Here is a 20,030-nt window from a genome sequence, read left to right as displayed (position 1 = left end):
GGCAAAAACAAAACAAATTGAATTGCAGCATAGGCAGTGGGAGAGCCTAAAATGTAATGAATGGATAGACCCTTAAAAATAAAGTTTTCGTTTTTCAAGACAATCTATACACCAATGGAAAGGCACAGAGATTCACAGAGACTTGCCAATTTATTCATGGGTCGGTCAATGGTTAAGATTAAGAACAGCATCACATTAAACAGATGTATTTTTGGACCTTGCCATAATGAAGCACAATGATGGACACCCCTATACTACTTCTGTTTTTGTAAGCAAACTGACAGAAACACACGTTGCTTCATTCAATTCAATTCAATTCAATTTTATTAAAGTGTCAAATCACAACAAGTTGTCTCAAGACACTTTACATGTAGAGAAGAGACCCAACATCCCACCCTGAGCAAGCAATTTTGCGACAGTGGCAACGAAAAACTCCCTCTTAATTCAACAGGAAGAAACGTCAGGCAGACCCTAGGCTCTAGGGCGGGGGCCTTCTGCCTCGACCGTGTTGGGGGAAAGAAGAGAGAGAGAAAGGGAGAGACAGAGGAGAGACAGAAAGAGATACAGTGCAAGCAGTAACAATAACAATAATAGCAAATATAATAGTGTAAGATACTAGCATATGATAGTATAATATAGTACAGCAATAGTGTGTATGCAGTATATAATGGAATAATATAAAAATGTTTAAGATAATATAATATGCGGTAGTGTAGTAGAAGTCCACGGTCGTGTCCAGGTCGTGCTCCATGGAGAGAGGCCCGGTCCGGTCCGCAGTCACAGTCTTGAGCCGCAGCTGGGGGTCCGTAGTAACAGTCCATAGACTCCGTGGAGAGGCCCAGGCCCGGTCCGCAGTCACAGTCTTGAGCCGCAGCTGGGGGTCCATAGTAATAGTCCATGGACCTGCGACGTGGGTGGTAGAAGAAACTCCGGGGAACCCGAGTCCCCGGTTGTAGAATTAGTGGCAGGCCTTACTAGAGCGTGAATCCGTACAGGGTTAATTACGATTGTACCAATGGGACACAAACCCACACAACCAAAGGGAGGACGGGAAGAGAGAGGACGAGGGTAGAGAGGAGAAAGGGGAAGGTGGGGGAGAGAGGATGACTATAGGGGGACTGAGTCTATACACTTCGGCTATAGGCTTTATCATAGAGAAAGGTTTTTAGTCTAGTTTTAAATATACAGAGTGTGTCTGCTTTACGGACTGAGACTGGGAGAAGGTTCCACAGCTGAGGTGCTTGAAACTTAAATGCTCTACCTCCTGTTCTAGTTTTTTGGGGGTTTACTGGAACCGTAAGCATTTTTTCATACTGTGGACGCAGTGGTGTTCTGGCTGGTTTACGGGGCTCGATGAGTTCTTTGAGATATACTGGTGCCTGTCCATTGAGAGCCTTGTATGTGAGGAGGAGAACTTTAAACTCTATTCTGTATTTAACCGGGAGCCAGTGCAAAGAGGCCAATGAAGGAGTGATATGATCTCTTCTTCTGGTTCCTGTCAGTATGCGCGCAGCGGCATTCTGGACAAGCTGCAGGCTATTTAGGGACTTACTTGGGCAGCCTGATAGTAAGGCGTTGCAATAGTCCAGCCTAGAAGTAACAAATGCGTGGACAAGTTTTTCTGCATCATTTTGGGACAGAATGTGCCTAACTTTTGCAATATTACGCAGGTGAAAAAAGGCATTTCTTGAAATTTGTTTTATGTGGGACTGAAAGGACATGTCTTGGTCAAACGTGACTCCCAGATTCTTTACAGTGGCCCTGGAGGTCAAGGTAATACCATCTAGGGTAAAATTCTCATCGATTAATTTATCTCTGAGGTGCTTAGGGCCGAGTACAATAACTTCAGTTTTGTCCGAGTTGAGGAGTAGGTAATTACGGGTCATCCAACTCTTGATGTCTATAAGACATGCTTGAAGTTTAGCCAGTTGATCTGTTTCATCTGGCTTCATTGATAGATATAATTGTGTATCATCTGCATAGCAATGGAAATTTATAGAGTGTTTCCTAATTATCTCACCTAAGGGAAGCATATATAGAGTGAATAGTATTGGTCCAAGTACAGAGCCTTGTGGGACTCCGTATTTAACCTTTTCGCGTAGTGAAGGTGTATCGTTAACGTTTACAAATTGAAATCTGTCAGACAGATAGGACTCAAACCAGTTCAATGCAGCACCCTCAATGCCAACCAGATGCTCAAGTCTCTGCAACAAAATATGGTGATCAATAGTATCAAATGCAGCACTGAGGTCCAACAGAACCAGTACAGAGAGAAGGTTATTATCGGATGCAATCAGGAGGTCATTTGTGACCTTCACCAATGCCGTCTCAGTGCTATGGTGTGCTCTGAATCCTGACTGAAAAGCTTCATCATCCAACATTAAAAAATGACGTCCGTACAGACAATTTAGCCTAAATATCTTAAGATCTGTGATCAAGAGCCATATTTTGAAGTCAAAAGAAATGCAGACATTTCTAAATAGAGGCTACAAAACCAATATTACAAAAAAAAACTAGCCTATATTGAAGTTAATAAATTGAGAATTGAGAATGTTCTCCTGCAACAGAAACAGAATGAACATAGGGAACAAAAATGACAATTGTAATGTGATACAGTACAATACTAGATATTACGTTGAGTGATGTAGTTTTCCGAACTTACCAGCTGTTTTATTATTTGCTTTTACCCACTTACATATTATTATATAGGTATTACTGATGATTATCTAACCAAAATACCAAAAAACTAAAATATTTTTGTTCTGTTACAAAAAATCATCCCCACAATATCGTATATTGAGGTATTTGGTAAAGAATATTGTGATATTTGATTTTGCCATCCGTGCCCTAGAGGGATTACATATTTATGCAACATTTTAATCACTAGTGACTAATCTATTTCTCAGAATTTGAAGACAATAGACTGTTTTGTAGTCCTTTGATGCTCATTCAGCCGGTGCACATGAAACATTTTCTTTCACTTCATCCTTCTTTGATGAAAGCCTGTTTGAAATGCTGAAACTGATTACGAGGAAAACAGAAATGGGTCTAAACTTGCAGAGTGTCGCTGGGACAAAAAATTTAGATATCACGTTTTTAGCTATGCAGAATGATCCCCAGCGTTGCACTGCCATGTTTGTGCATGTGGTTGAAGATGTATCATAGGGTGCAAAATAACAAAGACCAATGATGTACGGAGCAGATAGCAAAGGTAAATCAGACACAAAAAGGTAGTTTTGTAATTCATGCACATTCTAGGTGCAAAGTAGGGATGCAACAGGTAACTGCACTTATTGATATAATCGATTATTAAAAACTAAACGAAACATTCTTTGGAGAAAAAAATACATTTCTTTTTTTCACTTATTAAAAAAAATCTACAAGGTCAGAATGCATTGCAATGAGACGTGTTAGATTTTTTTCATGTCGATTCATGATGATAAAACAAGCTTCAAGATTAATCAAAGAAGTTATCGATAGAATAAGCGCTATTAAAATAATTGATAGTTGCACCCCTAATGCAAAGCAGATACTAATGCTCAAAAGGCAATGGTCTATGAACTCCATAGCATGACCCAATAGATTTAGACATGGGTTTAAATCATAATGAAATTAGTCACATTTAGCCACAGCAAATGTGAAACTCTTGTTTGCCTAATTCAGTTGAGTCCTTATCAAATAAAATTCCTGTGACTGTCCATTTACAGTAATTATATTAGTCATCATAGCCTAGTAGGGGAGATAGGTGACCATGCACCCGAGCAAATGTTTTTTGTAACCTGTTTTTTTAGGACCCAAATAGAAAAATTTGGAAGACACCAGATATTTTTTCCATTCTGTTACCTGGCAGAATCTTAATACACACACTTAAAGGATTAAGAATAGCAAAACAAATCCACCCAAAGTATTTAGTAAAAAGTCAAATATAGATGTGATATGAACATTTTCCTGCATTTTGCTGTTTTTGTCCCGAAATAGAGCCAAGGTGTGCTTGAATCTGAATAATAACCATTTAAATTACTGCCTTCCTTACTGTACTTCCTTGGGAAAAATGTGTTAATTTGTCTCTGTATGTTGTTTAGTTTTGCTGTTTTTCTCATTCTCTTCAACAACGTAGGATAGAACAGTCAGGGCAGGAAATGAGGAAATGAGGAAACGATGTGTTATACAGTGAGACATCATGGTATATACTCGGGTGTTCTTTTGTGTGTGTGTGTGTGTGTGTGTGTGTGTGTGTGTGTGTGTGTGTGTGTGTGTGTGTGTGTGTGTGTGCGTGTGCATGTGCGTGTGCGTGTGCATGTTTGTGCGCTTGCAAACAGCATTGTAAACACACCTCTCGCTCTCCACTCCCTACAAGCAGTGTCATGGTAACTTTGTTGAGGCCTCAGAGACATCTCAAGCAGTCAGTCTCTCTCTTTCTCTCTCTCTCTCTCTCTCTCTCTCTCTCCCCTTTGGGTACAGGGGCAATGTCTCTGACACTTTACCATTTAATCCCTTACTTTGCTGACCAAGGTCCTGCAGGGTTCTATACATGGTCCCCATCCTTTTTCTCGTCTACACCAAATCTCTTCACTGAAAATAGCCGATGTTCTTGTCCATTATTTCAGAAGCTAATGGGAAGATCATTCTGGAGAGTGTTTTTAACTAGAGTCAAAGTAGTTATTGTCTTAAAACATTTGCATGTAATATATCAGAATATCAGTTATATTATGAATACTGTAGCTTTTCCTGTTTCTTACCTAAATCCAAAAGGCTACTAACTCCATGGTAGCACCTTGTACAACAGGCAAAGTAAACATTGTACAATACAAATGTATTGTAACAACTTACAATGTGTGTGTGTGTGTGTGTGTGTGTGTGTGTGTGTGTGTGTGTGTGTGTGTGTGTGTGTGTGTGTGTGTGTGTGTGTGTGTGTGTGTGTGTGTGTGTGTGTGTGTGTCTGTGCGTGCGTGCGCGTGTGTCGTGTGTGCCGTGCGTGCCATGCGTGCCGTGCGTGTGCGTGTACACACACACATACTTGCAATTGGTGATGGTAGCAAAGGGTTCGGGGGGGCAGTCATTTTATGCAGAAATGTAAAATATTTGCTCCATAGATTCCAGAGGATTCTGTCCCTCTGTTCCTATGGTCTACATCCTCCATTGTCCTGCAGCCCTTTCACTGCTCCGCTCTTTAGGCCACTCAACCCTGTGTCTCAATTAACACCCTGGGAGGCTTTGTGTGGGCAGAGCCGTGTGTGTGTGCGTGCGTGCGTGTGTGTGTGTGTGTGTGTGTGTGTGTGTGTGTGTGCGTGCGTGCGTGCGTGCGTGCGTGCGTGCGTGCGTGGGCTTATGTCTGTGTGCATACATGACTGAACACAACAGTGTGAGAGAAAGAGAATGGGAGAACAAGACAAGCACAGGCAGAAAGAGAGAATGGCAGTATAGCGAGAAGGGGAACAGGAGAGAATGTTTTCGGATTGGGGTTCCGGTAAAAAAAAAAGAGAAAAAGACAGAAAGAGGAGGAGTGACTACAGACACATAAACATTTTACAGACAGACTGGATGTCTGTCTGCAGCTGGTGATGTGCGAAGCTTCCATGTCCTCCTCCCCTGTCCAACTTCAGGCACACGGACAGCCATTATCCGGAGGGACTTGTAAAGACGTGGACAGTGGGAGGAATTGTTGACCGTAGCTATGGATAAGCTCTCATGTGTTTGCTGTCTTTGCAGCGAGTGGAGAAGTTGCTGACGCCAGCAGTGTGATCCATGGCACAGGCTGCACCAGGCAAACCCTCCTTCCTCCTGCCTGGAAACGGTCCTCTGGTGACCATGACTGTCTGTCCGTCTACCTGTCTGTCTGCCTTCAGCCTCGGCGGCTGGTAAGTAAGGCGTCATTTATACTCCGTCCTACGTTTGTGAGCTTGTAGATCAGCTATTTTTGGCATGTGACACCATCGCACGACAGAATATAAATCAGGCTTAAAGACCCTGTTAGACAAACTTGTTTGTTTGTAGATGTAAAACAGATAGTATGGCTTTGTACTGATGTATTGATGATAAAATGCTTGCTTACTAATGCACGTTGCCTTTGTAAGCAAGGTTTTGGAATTGTGTATTCCTATGTTAATGCAAGTTAGAGGGATTTCAACATTAATGTGGGTGCATATGCTTTTGAGTCATGGAATCACTCACTCCTGACATTTCCAGAATAAGAAAAATCTGAGTCAAGAGAATTCTGTTACTAATTGCTTTCAAATTAATTTATATACAGTATGTTGCCTAGTTTGTGTTTGTGTGTGTGTGTTATAAGAAGTGTAGCTCATAATAAAATGGTAAAACATAAAATAAGCACCTTATGCATTATACTCAAAATGTGTTTTTATATATATATGTTTGTAATATATTGTGCAGTCTGTGTAAAGTTTAGAATGATACGATTAGAAATGGCTCACATCAAGTTTGAGTGAATGTACTCTGGTGAACCGTAGGAACCCAATTCTACTGGCAAAGACATAAAATTAATGAATGAAAGATACATCCGAGGATGCTCTGGGACACATCAGTGATGATCCTGAGATCATCGGGTGTTTCTGGTCTTCATACACCCTCTCTCATGTGACCCAGCCAGGATTGATCAGGCCCTGGCTTTTGTCCCAGTAGCATCGGCCCACTGGTCGTTCCTCCTGATCCAAAGCCATCTGGAGGCTCTCTTTCTGCAGCCTCCGTGGCGACTTGATGGTTTTCCTTTTTGAGGCGTGTAGACCTTACACAGTGCGCTGCCAGCAAAGCCTCTACACCCCACTTCAACGGGCTTCCCTCCTCCATATGATCCTCCCAGGGAACTGTCAGTTCAATGAGTAGCACCTGCGCCCTCCCCCAGGGCTACCAGGGATATGTTAGCATGAACCTTTCCTGGGGCACAGAGAACATGCTTGAGAGTCACTCTTGCCCCAGACATGGAGATATATTGGTCTATAGGACCTTGATATGCTGGTGTTCTGCCATTCACATCTCAGACCAGGACATCTTCCTGTTCAGCGCACCCTCCCACCTTGTCCATGCTCCATGCTGCTGCATGCGCACAATCCTGCTGCTCTGTTACTCATCAACACCTGCCCGCACCTCCTTCATGACTAGCTGATTTTTGTCCTCACCATGTGCCTGCAATGTTGAGGAAAGGTTCCCTACCCTGCACCAAAGCCCTCTGTCTCAGCCGAGCATGCTGAAAGAGAGCTGGAGTCTGTTGGTCTTCACATATCGTGCTGCACTGCATAGGCTGCGTGGCATGCCCAGCCATCAGCAGCTTCCTCTCCAGAGTGTTTGCTTTGCTGCATTTTCACAAATGAATGAATGAATGGTTTCACAACTTTACAAAGCGTTTTTTTTCCACATGCATGTGCAGATGTTTAAGAGACAAGAGCATGTTTGAATATCGAACGATTAGTAATAAGCTAACTTCACTGCGGTATTTAATGCAGTTATTTCTTGCCAGGCTTTGATCTTCCTCAGCCCCGACACTCCACTACACACTTACACTTCTGAACAAAATATATTTTGGGGGTTGTACTTTCATTAACAAAACTTCAATCACCGCTTCAGACTTATTTTATATTTTTTTGCCATCTCATTACATTAACAACAAAGGAATTCCAAGGTCCTTATATGGTATTTCAGGGACATCAACTTATGCTGATCTGAAATTATTTGTACATGCTTTTCATTTATGATTTATTAGTATTTATCTCCATACGCACAGGGATACGAACAAATACTTTGTCTGATACCGCGTCTGATCAATCTGGTGGAATTCGTTAGTTCGTATCCATTGATGCATACATTTACACACAGTTTTACAAAGACATTCATAAATGAGACCCATTGAGAGCGTTTGGACCCGCCTGGCTATATCAAAGTAGTTTGCTTTTGTGAGTCCTCTGCGGTTCCAACAGCCTTCAAACACCTTCCTGTTCCTGTCTGAGATGAATATCTAAGCATTGATCACACGGAAGCTAAAAGGATTTGCCACAGAGTAGAGACCTCCGCTTCCTAGCACAAAGAAACACAGCTCTGCGCATTAGCCTTTTATGTGATTGCATGAAAAGAGGAAAGGACAGTATGCTTCATGTGATGATAAGTCCATCTTTAAGTGGTATTATATTATATATAAGTTAAATATAGACACCATAGAGTTAAAATAAGATAGACACTTGTTCAATATACTCATTAAATGATGTACCCATTAGCACAGGATATACAGTAGTTTGTTGGAAAGCTGTTTACCTACGTTTTATTTAGCAAATCCATCTATGTCATTCTTTTTGTTGTCTTAGGATGTGCTCATACGCTTTTTCTGCTGATCTTGACAAAATGCGTGCAACCTGCATTTTGTTTACATAACATTGGTCACACAATTTAGAGAGACTTTCAGCTTGGACTAGTGACTTTGCAATCGTTTGTATTTTTAGCCTTGTATTTTGTCATCCTCCACAGACGACAGTGGTACGTACTGGCATATTACAACCTCGTCCAGGAGCTCTGTCTGAATGAAGCTTGTTTTAAAGCTTTCTTCAGGCTTAGCTAGGGACATTTTGAAGACCTGGAGGGCTGGGAACACACAATTTATCATGATTTGTCAGCTGATAAAAAGTGTCCATGGGCATTTCTTAAAAAGTTGAACTGTCCACAACTTTTGAAAAGTAAAAAAAAAAAGAAGCACTGACCAGTGCCTTTTTTTGTGCTATGCAGTCACCCTTTGGTCATTTCTTATGTTTTAGAGTAAAAAGGCAGTAGAATATAAAAAAAAGGAAGACTGTCAGTGTGAATTGTGTGACTGTGAATATGCACTAAGAACAAAATGTATTTCAAATATTATTATACTGTAGCCTACCCACCCTATTGAATAGTGTGATCAATGAATTGCAAAGCTACACATTGATCACTGGATATACAGTTTACGATGGCTTAGCCTTAGCGTATCTCCAGGGTGGGCCTATAGAATTGTCAATTATCCTGATAGGTTTATGTTTAGGATCCGCTGGCTTAACATTCCACCTGGTTGCTTGGTGATGGACACTGAACAAGCGTTTGTGTGCCTTTATTCAAGTTGAGGATTACGTATTAACAATGAGTGTGGCGAGAGAGCACATACACTGGTATTATGCTCACAGTTAGTGCTTTATCAATCGGTAAAAAACAAAAGGGAAATAAATATATATTTTTTCCTTTATTTTTTGCCTCTGGGGGCTCCACCTCCTTTTTTATGTAGAAACAGGAACTCGGTTTGGCCCCTCCCCTTTCTTAGGCCACTTCCTCCCTGGTGCTTTCGTGTTTATTTCTACTAACAACAACACTACATGTTTAGGGCAGTGGTGCTGACAGATTCTGCTGTTAGCAGAGTCTGTCTTGAGAGATTACAGATTAGTGCTTTTACTGTCAATTTGTGTGCCTGAATTCAATATGCTGTAATGTGTTCCCAAGTGAAGAGAGCTCAAGATATAGATTTCAAGCATTGCAAAAATGTATCATAATTCAACATTAAATCCATTAGACAAAGTTTATGAATGTTTACAGTGTTTCAATCGATCAAATTCCATAATTCACTTTTTTGTTCTGACAGAACAGTATCGCCATTACATATTTCAGGGAAATCCGGGTTGACCTCACACTACAGTGCTGCTGATTTATACCGTGTTATGTAAGCTGATTGCAAGGAGGTTCAAGCCTTTTTTCCTCTCGGAGGACATTCTTAGAAGAATCCCTGTTCCTTGGCAGCATGCAATTGTCACATAATTACAGGCGTTAGCACCAGCACACACACACGCACACACACGCGCACACGCACGTGCACACGCACACGCACGCGCGCACACACACACACACACACACACACACACACACACACACACACACACACACACACACACACACACACACACACACACACACACACACACAGAACAATTCCATCCCTTTTATTGCTGCTACTTGTCATTGGAATATATCACCTTACATTAAAGTGCATATTGCTGTGCTGGGTAGTGTGTGTGTTGTCTCATATGCCAGTAACAAAGACACATTTCCGTTTTATTTAAATACAACTCACAATAAAATATTTGGAACTGATCTGATTTATGTAAACTCAGAGCTGGCGCAAACATAGGTCAGCTTCTTTGTGCTACTTCAGTTTCTCACGCTTGATTAGATAACACATTTCATCTTGTGCTTTACCGTGTGCTTTGTTCCAGGCTGTCCCACTAAACGCCCCATGGCTGCACCCTAGCCACACTCCATCCGACCTCTTCCTCCTCCTGTGCCCCCCCCACCCTTTCCCTCTCAACCTGTGGCCTATTAATACCCTGGAGTCTCAAAGAGCCTATCAAAGCCCTGCAGAGCTCTGATGTGAGGGCTCAACAGATGACGCTGAGCCTCCCAGCACACGTTTCCATCTCCTGGCTGTTCCCCCTTATGATGGTGGAAAGAATGACGTTGAGGCTGGCCGCATCGCTTCCGAGGCATCAACACTTCTACTTCAATCATCAGGCAACAAACTGCCCTTGACTTCCCACTATGGCAAGAAGGACACAGGGTGGTTAGGTTGGAGGTTCACCCCCATTTGAAGTTTCCCTCTGTTTCTGTTTGGATTGGATCTACCCGTTGCTCAGCGAGTCACTCATTTATTGAACGGATATACAACTCGAAGAAGGAGGCAATGAATAGATTTGCATGCTGAATGGCTGGTACAACGGAAGGTAAGTCTGGCGCTCTGTCCATATTTAACTTGTACTCCACAGTGTTATTGTCCTAAATAATTATAATGATCACAACGTATGCATATGTAGGTACACTTCATTTGAAATAAAAAGTAATAATAGGAGATGAGTACGTTTGGGGGAAAATTAGCTATTAACAATCTCACAACGGTGACACCAGATATGTGTTACAGTTCTGTACATATACGTGCATAACATAATGTCTAATATGCACAGAAACCCTAAATGCCTACATAATATGCTTATCTTGTGTCACAGGTGAGTACAATTTCAGTGCTAAAAGATTTATTAGCTTTGTTCATTTGTTGTTATTTGCTTTGCCTTCGCTGTCAGGTAAACCTGTTCGAGGAAGCCTTGAAAGACTTGAAAGAGCATGTCTAGAGACAGCTTTATTCAGGTGCATAGCCAATCACCGTACATCAGAAAAGTCTGATGTACATTCATGGAATAAAATTAAAATAAACATACATATAAACATTTTCTTCTTTTCCAGAGGAGTTTTCAATCCACTATTTGCAATATATGTATTTCTTCTATTTAAATAAATGCTTGGTATGTTGCTTACTTGCTACTTTTTATCATATTACTTGTTGTCCTAGCACTCTAATGCCTCGGCAGCTTGCCCCGCTGTTGTTTGACTAATGTACATGGCACTTATTCCTTCCTAGCACTTAAGTAAGTCACTCTGGATAGGGAGCGTTTGCCAAGTCCCTAAATTATGATTGTTTCTGCAAATCCTCAGGCGTTCCACCGATCCCAGCCATGAGATAAGCCCTGCTCCACGCTGGGCATCCTGCGCAGGATGACCGCTGTCTGCCCCTCTGGAAGTATCCCTGCTGGGGTAGGGACAGCAGGCTCCAGGGGGTTAGGGGCAGCAGCAACAGCAACAGCAGCAGGCATGACTGGGACGCGGTCAGTTTCAGGAGTGGGAACTGTGGATTCTGTCCGGGGTTCAGTCGGAGGCACGGCCGGGGGAACCGGCGGCCAGAGGTACAGCCGCTGGAGTCGCCAGGACAGTTCAGACATCAACACAGACGATGAGGGAGCATCGACCCGCCGCCTCACTCCACTGGAGCGGCTAAACCTGGATATGTGCCAGGACGACAGGTGGGTTTGATCTATGAGCTGCAAATTGCAACCCATAACCAGTGGTGGGAAAAGTACTCAAATGTTTTACTGAAGTAAAAGGATCAATACTGCAATGTAGATGTACTCTGTTACAAGTAAAAGTCTGGTGTTCAAAATTTACTTGAGTAAATGTACAACATTATTGGCATTAAAATATACTTAAAGTACCAAAAGTAAAAGTCCTAAAATGTTTGAAAATAGAAGATCTACAAGCTCACAACGCGTCGCGAAGCTTGTAGATGGGCTATTTTCAAATAGCCTATGTATAAAATAGGCCTAAAGTGGTTAAAGTATGTTTTATAATATAATAATTAATACATCTGCAAAGTAACTAGAAACTGAAGTTTCCAACAATTGTAGTGGAGTAAAAGTACAATATTTGCCTCTGAGATGTCGTGGAGTAGAAGTAAAAGTATTGGAAATTGGAAATACTCAAATAAAGTACAAATACCTCACAATTGTACTTAAGTATAGTACTTGAGTACATGTACTTAGTAACTTTCCATCACTGTCCATAACCTCCATGTCCTACCCTGGGATTTGAGCCTGTGTCTCCCACATGAGACACAGGCAAATTTCTAGCGCCCTTGCAATTTTGCTCACTTCAGGGGAGATATTGTTCTATGAGCTTCAGGCAGTACTAGTTGTCCACCAGTAGGTGTCCTTCCCTTCACCAGGGTCTGCATTTCTCAATGGAAGAGTAGGGAGACCACCTCCAACCACTGCAGATTGTATTAATGTACTCTACCATACAGATTGGTTCAAATGATCTTTTATTTATTAAGATACGCTCCGGATTACAGCTATTAGCTAGCCAACAAATCCTGTTAAATGGACCCATAAGAGTCCATTTGGGTACATGTGTACACTCTGAGTTACAAATGGATAAATTAACACTGAGAGTTTTAATGTGCATGAGATAAAGATTGTTTTATTATTATTGACATCTGTGATCGTTAACCCGGCTGATTTGGGCTATAAAAAGCCCTAAAATCAAATCAGCATGCATTTTTGTTAAATTTTTCATTGGAAGCGACATGTTAATGTTTACTAAACTGTGTTAATTTTATACATTTAGTTTAAAATTCAGTTGATATGAATGGGAAATAATCAGAAATAGTGAAGAAGAAGGGAATGTCCGCACATACAGTACACTGCTCTCCCTTGTTTTTATTCAACCATCTATAATCAGAACGTTCTGATTAGGGCTTCATCAGGTTACAGACGCATGGCTTTGGAACCCTTATATCATGTGCAGACATTCCTTTCCCTTAATTCACTTGATAATTCTTTGGGGTCCAGCACTGTGTTCAAAGAACTGTGGGGATGTGCATATCCTACCTTTTTTCAAATAATCAGATATGGGTATTAGCCTCATAATGTGGTGCATGCTTAACAATTACATGACAACTAAGAAAATGTCATGATTCATATTATTACATTTAGCTTGTTAATTAGTTAATTAACTAGCTAATTAGCTATTCAATTTAGCTTTACTCTGGCTTTCTCAGATAATGGTATTTATTTTATGCCGGTGATAGGGTGGTCCGTGAGCTAACGGTGGGCAGAAGAATCGGCTTCTACAAGGTGCGAGGGGAGATCGGCTGTGGCAACTTCTCCCATGTCAAGCTGGGAATTCATGCACTCACCAAAGGCAAGAAACGACATGACATTACAATGATGAAATGCAATGCTTAGTGTCTGGGCCACATGCTCAACTAAAAATAAAATAAAATTAATAAAATCTCTTTATATTTGCATGGGGATATTTTATATTTTTGTCCTGTTATGTGACTTTTTTCTTTTGATTATATTTTGTAACTGCAAATCAGTGTAGCTTGTACGGAAATTAATCTAACTTGTTTGTTCACTTCTGTATTTATGCAAGTGGGATAAGTAAGTTCTCAGTCTCTCCCAAAATCCCTGCTAATGTTTGGAATATGTCAAATATCCCGAGGCCAAGTTTGGCTTTGATTGCAGCCACTTGATCTGCCAACTTACATTCACAGTTGCCATTCTACCCTGACAAATTGAGTTAATTGAGCTGGTTGAATTTGTTGCGCAGTTAAACAAGTGTGCGTATACCATTCCCCGTCGCCGTCGTCACTGAAATGTGCTGCCAGCGGCAACCTTTTTTTTCTGAAAGAAATCTGTACTGGTTCACGTAACTCAAATGTTGGCCAGCAGTCTCTCCCTGCATATCCATCTGATCTGACTTCAGTGTGTAAGGAAAAGCACTTGTATCCTCTTGTATCATTCTCAAATAGACAAAGGTTTGCATGTACTTGCATGTGGTTGATAATTATTCCCATTCAACGTTCGCCTGATTCTGGTTTTATACACTTATTGTGTAACTGGCACTAGAGAAAAGGTGTCATTATGCGTGAGTCGGCATGACGATTATGCACGACTATGAATATTTATAGCTCCCATTGCTCAGAGCGAAGACTTGGAAATTATTATGAATCTCACTACGCACAAACTTACACACCCATGTCGTACTGAGACGCATTGTTAGCTTGTAGATTTTTGCCAAATGTTTGGCAAAAATCTTTTTGTTTTCTTGTTGTTTTCTCCCGAATGTTTGCCTATTATGACATGCCCAGAATAGTGATGCCAGGGGTTTAAAGTGGCTAATATACTGCGTCTACGTCTTTTTTAATTGAATAGCGGTCATTTGACAGAATAGACCACACTTTCTTCCTGAAAATAATGAATATTGTCAGGAACTCCCCCTCCCCCCATTTGTTTGCTCTTCTCTGACTGATTCTCACATTAAAGTAATTTAATTTGAGTTTGACCGATGAGCTCTTTTCATCAATGGGCAGTGCTAATTACTGTACGTCCTGATATGGCGGCGTACTAATAAGCAGTGTGGGCCTGGGCCAGGGGGCTGATTCAGCCTCAAAGAGACAGATTGTCTACTGCCCTTGAACAGATGGATTGATTAGAGATCTCCGGTTTCCCTAGCGACGGCTAAAATTGCTGCATGCCTCATCAAAGGAGGAGAGAGAAAGATATAGATAGAAAGAGAGAGAGAGAGAGAGAGAGAGAGAGAGTGTGTGTGTGTGTGTGTGTGTGTGTGTGTGTGTGTGTGTGTGTGTGTGTGTGTGTGTGTGTGTGTGTGTGTGTGTGTGTGTGTGTGTGTGTGTGTGTGTGTGTGTGTGTGTGTACGCGTGCATCCATGCTTATGTGTCCCCGGTATGTGTCAGTGCACTTGTGTGCTTACATGCATGCGCACGTCTTCGTGTAGACGCGGGCCTGTGCGCATGTGTGTTGTCTCGCTTGGCCTTCCATAAACAATATGAGCTCCAATGCATTTTGAATGCTGCCACTGAAAGCTGTGGTGGAGCTGAAAGGGAGCCTAATGCCCGTGTTAATAATGCATGCAAGAGCACAATCAGATACCTCAACCCCTTTTTACCTCAAGATCTTCTCTGTTTTATTCCTCTGTAGCGATCATTTAAAGCGATGCGGTTTTGAAACCAGTTTCATTGAAGTTGACATTCATTAGGCGTTCTGATCTACAAAGACTGTAAAGCATCTCACTACCTGTCCTTTAAACTTTAAAGCAGTCACATCAAGGTCAGTCATGCATTTTAAAGTGAGTGGGTTTACATTAATTCCAGGTGCCAAGCAACCCTTTTGTGTTCAGTCTTGATTCTCAATTTACCCACAATTTCTTGTTCTCAGCCTTGAAATGATTACAATTTAACAACTTTACGAGAAAGCAATGTTCCAATTGAAATACTGAGAATGGACCCTTTGAAAGAACATAATCAAGAAAATTTGTTTCTGAGGACAGCTTATCCTCAATCACATTATCCAGACCGCAGTGTCAGGCCTGGTCGCCTCAGGGACAATGATGTGTTTACTCCAGAGAAGCGGATGAAGAAATTATTTTGAAGTGCTAAATAAATGAAAACGCTGCATGCCTCATGTCCTTAGGCCTTTTAAAGTTATATAATGAAATATATGCGGCAAATAATGAAAAAGAAAATCAAACAGACTAAAGTATACATACAATGTGAATATAGTAATACTATTAAAAGCCTGGCATTCCTACTTTTGGGCAAATTTTCTAAATATTTTTATTTATTTTTTATTTTCAAAAATAGCGAAAGTCGCATCGCAGCATGTTGTAAGCTTGTAGATCACAGAAATGTTCACATTTTTCAAAATGTTTTTAAATTGTTCTTTTTATTTTCAAAAATAGCGAAAACAGCAGATCACAAAGCTCACAAAGCTTTGTGGTGCAAGGTATTGGGATCTTCTATATCTGCTATTTCCATGTCTCATACAACAAAGTATATAGGGCTTAAATCTACACTATGTAACTTTCATGTCCTATCCCAGATTCAAACCCATGGTCCTTGTGCTAGTGCTATAATGTTTACCACTGAGCTAATAGCACATGCTCAGGGGAGAAGTTGTATTTTGACCTTCAGGTAGGTTCCACCTGTCAACCAGTAATGGTCAAACCAGACCACAGGATATACGTTTGTCAATAGAAGAGCAGGGAGACCAAATACAATCACCACAGTTGTGTTAGTTATATTGTCAATATTTGCCTGATGAAGACCTTTCTTGGAGCTTGAGAACAGTGTGCGGACTTCCTTCTTCTTTTCAGTTATATTGTATTAACATACTTTACCATACAGATTGGTCAAAATAACATTTATTCACAAACAAAAAACAGTATAGCTTGAAGTGGGTACATTTTGTTTGCATGACAACGCAGTCTTGACTCTTGAGTCAACCGCGTGTGACTGACATCAGTCCAATGGTAATTTGAGGTTGCTCTGTGTTCCTGGTCGTTGACCTTTGGCGTCCTCTCTCCGTCCCCAGACAAAGTGGCCATAAAGATCCTGGACAAGACCAAGCTGGATCAGAAAACCCAGAGGCTGCTCTCCAGAGAGATCTCCAGCATGGAGACACTGCACCATCCCAACATTATACGCCTCTATGAGGTTAGACACACACACACACACACACACACACACACACGCACACAGACACACGCACGCACGCACGCACGCACGCACACACACACACACACACACACACACACACACACACACACACACACACACACACACACACACACACACACACACACACACACACACACACACACTAATAATAATTCTCACACAGAGAATCACGTACACAGATTACACACACACAGCCCAAATTCTGCTGATGTTATGTGTGAACTTTATGTGTTGTCAGGGCTTTCTTAATGATCTTGTATCGCTTAATGGTTGATTCTGATGTTCCGATCATTAAACATGTCCCTTGCTTCCTTCCCAGGTGGTGGAAACGCTGTCACGTTTACACCTGGTGATGGAATATGCAGGCGGTGGCGAGCTCTACACCAAGATCACTACGGAGGGGAAACTCTCCGACATTGACTGCAAGATCGTCTTCTCTCAGATCCTCTCTGCTGTCAAGCACATGGTCAGCTGCTGCGCCACATTGAGTTTCATATGTCCCATGTGTGGTTTAAATACTTAAACCTTTAAATCCTTAAATCCCCAAAAAACATCTTTGTTCAAAAAAATGTACGATGTACAAATAAACATCCATAAAGCAGCTTTACAATACCTCTATTATTGCTCTACCGTTGTTCATTTATTATTCCAGGATCTATGAATATGTATAAGTGATCTAATGCACATCCACAATTAACATCTGAATAGAAACACAAAACACACCATGACGAAAACATGAACTGCTAGTCACTTCCTCATTGACGTGACCCACATGAAGTGTCGAAGACACAGCATGACACATGGGTCCCAGCCTGCTCCTCGTTGCCGGGGCTTTTGACAATGCCTCGCGAATCCAGCGTATATATATATGGGCATATCTGCGTGCCCGCCAGATGTGCACCGCCCTTTATATAGAAGATATCTATAGAATAACAAAGAAAACAAGCAGGGCATACAGATAACAGCTGCACAAGGAGAGTATTGCTGACATGTGCACGTAATAATCATCCATTGTTTTTATTTGTAACTGAAAGATCTACAGTATATGTGTTTAGTCGTCTGATGTACTTATAGTACCATTCGTATCATCGCCCCTACCTCCACCCCAGCATACACCTAGGATCTTATTCTAGAACTGACAGTCCTAAGGCAAAAGATAAGACTGAAACCTAGATGTTTCTTATATTGCTTTTCCCCAGCATGACAACAACATCATCCACCGTGACCTGAAGGCAGAGAACGTCTTCTACACCTGCAGCACCTGCATTAAGGTGGGAGACTTTGGCTTCAGCACGCTCAGTCACCGCGATGAGACGCTCAACACTTTCTGTGGCTCCCCGCCTTATGCCGCCCCAGAGCTCTTCCGAGACGAGCATTACCTGGGTGTCTTTGTGGACATCTGGGCTCTGGGAGTGATGCTGTTCTTCATGGTGACCGGCACCATGCCCTTCCGGGCGGACACCGTGGCCAAGCTGAAGCGATGCATCCTGGAGGGGGCCTACATTCTGCCCTCCTGGGTACCAGAGCCATGCCAGCGGCTGATAAGGGGGATCCTCCAGCCGCAGCCATCAGACCGCTGCAGCGTGGAGCAGATGATGGGCTGCGATTGGCTGCTTCCTGTGGACTTTCCCAAAGCCATGGAGCCCTTTAAACTGGACCCTTCCTACCTGGCGGAGAGCACGCTGGCCGAGTTGGAGGAGGACGAAATGGAGGTCAACGCGGCATTGCAGACGCTGGGCATCACGTCAGAACACATCCTCAACAACCAAGGTAAAGACTGTCGGAGCTCAATCACCGGAGTGTACAGGATCCTGATGCACCGCTCTCACAAGAGAAGGGCAGTAGAGAGCATGCCTGTGGTCACGCATGTGGTAGGGACAACTGTGACCACTAAAAAGGAACGTCTAAAGGTATACCGTAGTTTACGGCACACCTCGAAGCTCTGCGTCATTCTGTGACAGATCACTAAATCTGCCCCCTTAAGATGAAAATACTTTTTAGTCCAAAGTAAACGGAGGTTGTGTGTAAAGACCCAAATTTCATTATGACAAAATGCTTTTTTAATCTTAAACTGTGGTATGTGCAGTGTACAATGTATTTTACTATTAAATGAAAGCGGTCTCTGTGAGAATGCTGCTGCCCACAGTTAACTGTAGAATTGTCTCTGCGTTTGACATGGAGATGCAATCCTTTTGATAGTCATGAAGTGTACATTGAGTTCAAGCTGTTGTATGTCCATTAGATGACTCAGGCATGTAATCCATAACTTGTGTTATACTCTAACTCCAAATGATCCTATGAAGCAACAATGTAGCTTTTTAAAAGCATTACAAGGAGTGGCTATAACCGGAGGTGTGGCAACATAAAGTCAAGGCATGGCCTGACCTGTCCTTAATGTCTAATTGCACTTTTCTGGGCTGCCTTAGTTTTCTTTTCAATTGCATTCTAATGTAAAGTACACTGGTTTCATCTCATGCTGATTGCATGTCATGATATGTATAGATGTGCCACAGAGGTCTTATCATCTTATATCACATGTCTCTATGAGATATTCCTTCTGTTGACCCTGTCCTGGGTCAGCAGTACTTCGAATTGGATCTAGTTCTTTCTGTGGCTGAAAAAGCCAAGTATATCACCAGCCACCAAAGTTACCTGTTGTGGATGTGGAGTATAGGTGTGGTTTTGTTATGAGCACTGGGCTCATATGACTCAGGAGACACTGTAATTGGGCTTATATTGTCATTTTATGCCAAATTCATGTAAAATACTGATTCAAATAAAGTTAAATGGAATATACCAGTGTTTGTGTGTGTGTGTGTGTGTGTGTGTGTGTGTGTGTGTGTGTGTGTGTGTGTGTGTGTGTGTGTGTGTGTGTGTGTGTGTGTGTGTGTGTGTGTGTGTGTGTGTGTGTGTGTGTGTGTGTGTGTGTCAAGTGCCATCAAGACTCACACCAATGTAGGTTTCTCCCATGATTAGCTGTAGACTCACGGCTGGTTGATATGGCCTATGAACACAATAGTAACTGTTGGGTTGTGTCGGATGAGGAAGAGGAAAGATCTGTTCACAGTAACCCACGGGTGAGAGGACCATGTCTGCAAACTGCCAGAAGTGGCAGCTGCTGCTTTTGTCCCGTCCATATATACACTTAATAGTACACAGT

At 41.9% G+C, this 20,030-nt stretch overlaps 1 protein-coding gene across 1 annotated transcript; it reads left to right on the top strand.

Moving 5' to 3' along the window:
• The first annotated feature begins 10,587 nt into the window (after window positions 1-10,587).
• nim1ka (NIM1 serine/threonine protein kinase a) lies at window positions 10,588-19,568 on the top strand. Its single transcript, XM_084054660.1, has 6 exons — window positions 10,588-10,727; window positions 11,491-11,855; window positions 13,418-13,530; window positions 16,725-16,846; window positions 17,190-17,336; window positions 18,070-19,568. Exons 2-6 carry the CDS (start codon window positions 11,551-11,553, stop codon window positions 18,826-18,828), a joined length of 1,446 nt encoding a protein of 481 aa, XP_083910786.1. The 5' UTR covers window positions 10,588-10,727; window positions 11,491-11,550; the 3' UTR covers window positions 18,829-19,568.
• The last annotated feature ends 462 nt before the right edge of the window (window positions 19,569-20,030 follow it).

This window comes from Gymnoscopelus microlampas (assembly GCF_963454915.1).
Source record: "Gymnoscopelus microlampas genome assembly, chromosome: 4".
Lineage (NCBI taxonomy): Eukaryota > Metazoa > Chordata > Actinopteri > Myctophiformes > Myctophidae > Gymnoscopelus > Gymnoscopelus microlampas.
Note: the sequence above shows the minus strand (reverse complement) of the source record. Positions and strands in the feature narration are given on the sequence as shown.